This window comes from Micromesistius poutassou, assembly GCF_964030765.1.
Source record: "Micromesistius poutassou genome assembly, chromosome: 8".
NCBI classification, from domain to species: domain Eukaryota; kingdom Metazoa; phylum Chordata; class Actinopteri; order Gadiformes; family Gadidae; genus Micromesistius; species Micromesistius poutassou.
This window is the reverse complement of record NC_140278.1, coordinates 20,817,575-20,821,438: the sequence shown is the minus strand read 5'-3', so window position 1 is coordinate 20,821,438 and position 3,864 is coordinate 20,817,575. Positions and strand designations below refer to the sequence as shown.

At 49.8% G+C, this 3,864-nt stretch overlaps 1 protein-coding gene across 1 annotated transcript in view; it reads left to right on the top strand.

Moving 5' to 3' along the window:
• Positions 1–1,672: 1,672 nt before the first annotated feature.
• Positions 1,673–3,864, top strand: part of LOC311351022 (sodium bicarbonate cotransporter 3-like) — a gene marked incomplete at both ends in the record, with an annotated part of 14,049 nt that continues 11,857 nt past the window's right edge. The window contains 1 exon segment of the mRNA XM_084471104.1: positions 1,673–1,701. Within this exon segment, the coding sequence (XP_084327230.1) occupies positions 1,673–1,701 (29 nt within the window).

Sequence of the window (3,864 nt, the reverse complement as noted above, 5' to 3'; positions counted from 1 at the left end):
ACTGTTAACTCAAACAAAGCCTTTTTAATCCTTTAAATATTTCAAAATCTCTTACTGCGAAGGAAAACTGTGGATCGAACACACACTCAAATGTTTGAGTGTGTGTAAAGACCTTTTTAATTCACATTAGTCAATGTACTTACCAAGGTTCCGAACTACAACTCAAAAGATACAACAAGACTCACTGGCGTTTGAGTGTCAGTCTTGTGAATCGACTCAGGATTCGTATGTGTTAACTTACGGGACTCCATCCTCCCAGATCACAATATCTAGCATCGCTTCATGACCGTAACTGGATCCGAACCAATAAAGTCATCTTCAATGCTCTGCTCTGCTCTGTGACACATTTAGATGGTTGACGTAACAGGGCACCTCCCTGGGTGTTGAGGGACAAACCCAGAGGGGGGAGATCCCAGCTCTCCAGTGCTCTCTGTGTGTTCCTCTGAACCATATCGCCGGACGGCCCCAAACAGACCATAATCTCCGGAGGACAATGACTAGATCAGCTGTGGTGTTAAGGCCGCGCTCCTCCTCCTCCTCCTCCTGCTTGTCCTCTGCATCCTGGTCCCTGACACGGAGCCCAAAGCCCAGGCAGGAGTCTACCATTGTTGGGGCGATGGTGATGCCAGACTGACTGTCTGTCTGTCTTCAGGGAAAAACTGGTGGTCTCTGTAGTGTCTGTCTGTCTGTCTGTCTGTGATGTAATTGAGCCATCATGAGATGACTAAAGTGTCACCAAAGTCCTTTACTTTCATGCTCCTCTTTGCTAGCATAGCGCCAGCGCTGAACCTCAGTAGCTAGCATAGCGCCAGCGCTGAACCTCAGTAGCTAGCATAGCGCCAGCGCTGAACCTCAGTAGCTAGCATAGCGCCGGCGCTGAACCTCAGTAGCTAGCATAGCGCCAGCGCTGAACCTCAGTAGCTAGCTTGCTGCCAGGCGGTTACTGTGAGCCTGGGAATGCCTTCTAGAAATGTTAACGTGATTAGCGCGCTAGCCTGGGTAAACCCGGGGCTGAATGGCCTGGGGAAGGCTGTGACGCCCGTCTGCCAGGTGTGTGCGCGTAGGAGGAAGCCACCCGACGCCTTTGCTATTATGCCACTTCAACTGTATGTAAATCTCTGCTAGCTTAGCGGCTGGCTATTGGCTAGCGTTAGCGCAGGAACACAGAGACGCTAATCTGCCTAGCCTTCCCACACCGGCCGCATTCCAATAGAATCCCCTCCCCTGGGCTCCACTGCCGACGGTTCCTGACCCTTTTAAAACTTTGAACTTGTATAAAAAAATAACACGGGGGGGGGGGGGGGGGGGGGACAAAAATGGTTTGACTTTGGCTTGTGAATGATGAACTCTATGTTGGGAATGGTTGTGACAGAGCTTTGTGTTGTGGAGGGAAGGTTACTGTTGCTAGGTTACGGAGATAGCTGTAGAGCGCTCTCTTCAGCAGTAGCGGTTTGTACGAGTGGGAGATGGATTGGTCTTTAGTGGGGTGAACCCACACAGGAGCCGGTTCGCTGCTGGACAGGATCTCTTTAACGACATAACCGCTTTAGCGCTAGCACGACAAGCTAAATGTCAAACACGGTTAGTTTAGTGATACTTCACAAATGGTGACCGTCTTTGGCGTTTTTTTTCTAAGGCCATAAATACCTTCTCTTGTGGGGACTTTGGCAAGATGTCAGGATGTTTGGACCGTGGGACAAAGTAAGTTGTCCCGCATTCTTATTTATGAGCACGGTGCACGCTTTAAGGTCAACATGAAAGGGCACTTAAGCTACTGGTCGTAGTAAACATTTGTCCGGATGAATCGTAACTGTCTGCTGACATACTGTTGGTTTTTAAATAAGTACCGCCTCAGTGTAAATATACAGGGCTGCCTCTACGTAAATCAGTTGGCCGTTAGCGGTTGCTCTCTCTATGGTTGAAACAGGAAGGAGACTGTGACTGTATCTCCCTCTCTGTCTGTCTGTCTGTCTATCTGTCTGTCTGTCATAATCTTGCTCTCTTTCTGTCATGATCTCTCTCTCACTCTGACCTGATCTGTCTTGTGTGTCTGTCTATTCTATAACCCCTTTCACACATGCAGTCTTTCCCATCAATGTACAGGAACATTTCCTGCATGGGGTCGTGTGTGAATGGGAACAGGGATTGATATTAAAATATTAAAATGTACTGTGTACCTACCTTCTCATTAAATGTACCTACCTTCTCATTAAAGGCCTGTCTGTGTACTTTTACCCCTAACTGCTCCTAAAGGACCTGTCTCTGTACTGTCTAACCCCTACCTGAAAATAAATGACCTGTCTCTGTACTGTCTAACCCCTACCTGCTCCTTAACGACCTGTCTCTGTACTGTCTAACCCCTACCTGCTCCTTAACGACCTGTCTCTGTACTGTCTAACCCCTACCTGCTCCTTAATGACCTGTCTCTGTACTGTCTAACCCCTACCTGCTCCTTAATGACCTGTCTCTGTACTGTCTAACCCCTACCTGCTCCTTAATGACCTGTCTCTGTACTGTCTAACCCCTACCTGCTCCTTAATGACCCGTCTCTGTACTGTCTAACCCCTACCTGCTCCTTAATGACCTGTCTCTGTACTGTCTAACCCCTACCTGCTCCTTAATGACCTGTCTCTGTACTGTCTAACCCCTACCTGCTCCTTAGTGACCTGTCTCTGTACTGTCTAACCCCTACCTGCTCCTTAACGACCTGTCTCTGTACTGTCTAACCCCTACCTGCTCCTTAATGACCCGTCTCTGTACTGTCTAACCCCTACCTGCTCCTTAATGACCTGTCTCTGTACTGTCTAACCCCTACCTGCTCCTTAATGACCCGTCTCTGTACTGTCTAACCCCTACCTGCTCCTTAATGACCTGTCTCTGTACTGTCTAACCCCTACCTGCTCCTTAACGACCTGTCTCTGTACTGTCTAACCCCTACCTGCTCCTTAATGACCCGTCTCTGTACTGTCTAACCCCTACCTGCTCCTTAATGACCCGTCTCTGTACTGTCTAACCCCTACCTGCTCCTTAATGACCCGTCTCTGTACTGTCTAACCCCTACCTGCTCCTTAACGACCTGTCTCTGTACTGTCTAACCCCTACCTGCTCCTTAATGACCTGTCTCTGTACTGTCTAACCCCTACCTGCTCCTTAATGACCCGTCTCTGTACTGTCTAACCCCTACCTGCTCCTTAACGACCTGTCTCTGTACTGTCTAACCCCTACCTGCTCCTTAATGACCTGTCTCTGTACTGTCTAACCCCTACCTGCTCCTTAACGACCTGTCTCTGTACTGTCTAACCCCTACCTGCTCCTTAACGACCTGTCTCTGTACTGTCTAACCCCTACCTGCTCCTTAATGACCCGTCTCTGTACTGTCTAACCCCTACCTACTAAGCACCTTCTGCAGCACAGGGAAAGCCTTTGGTTACTTTCATAACGTTTCCCCAGCAGTCAGACATGGAGCTTTCTCTCTGGGACCGGAGGACGGAACAGACCTCTGGATGCTGTGGTCCGTTTCACTATTCAAACGGCCGGGATTCTGATGAAATGGTAGAAGGGGAAGTGAGATACAGGAAGTGTGCCGACTCACAGCCAATAGATTCTACCAGCTGTAGTCTCCCTGTAAGCCTCCTTGAGCGAGATGCCTCCTCACCACCTACCTGCTGCTCCGTGTGTACTCACTGTGGAGATGTGAGCTGAGGTCCATGGAGCCCGGACTGCTCCTCCTCCATCTCCAACCCGCGTTGCCATGAGGGAGGCCCTCAGCCTCCTCCGAGGGACCTCTCCTCCTCCTCATCTCTCTCCCCAGGCAGGATGTCTCCACGCGTCTCCTAGGCAACGCTCTCCGCATCACGTCACAAC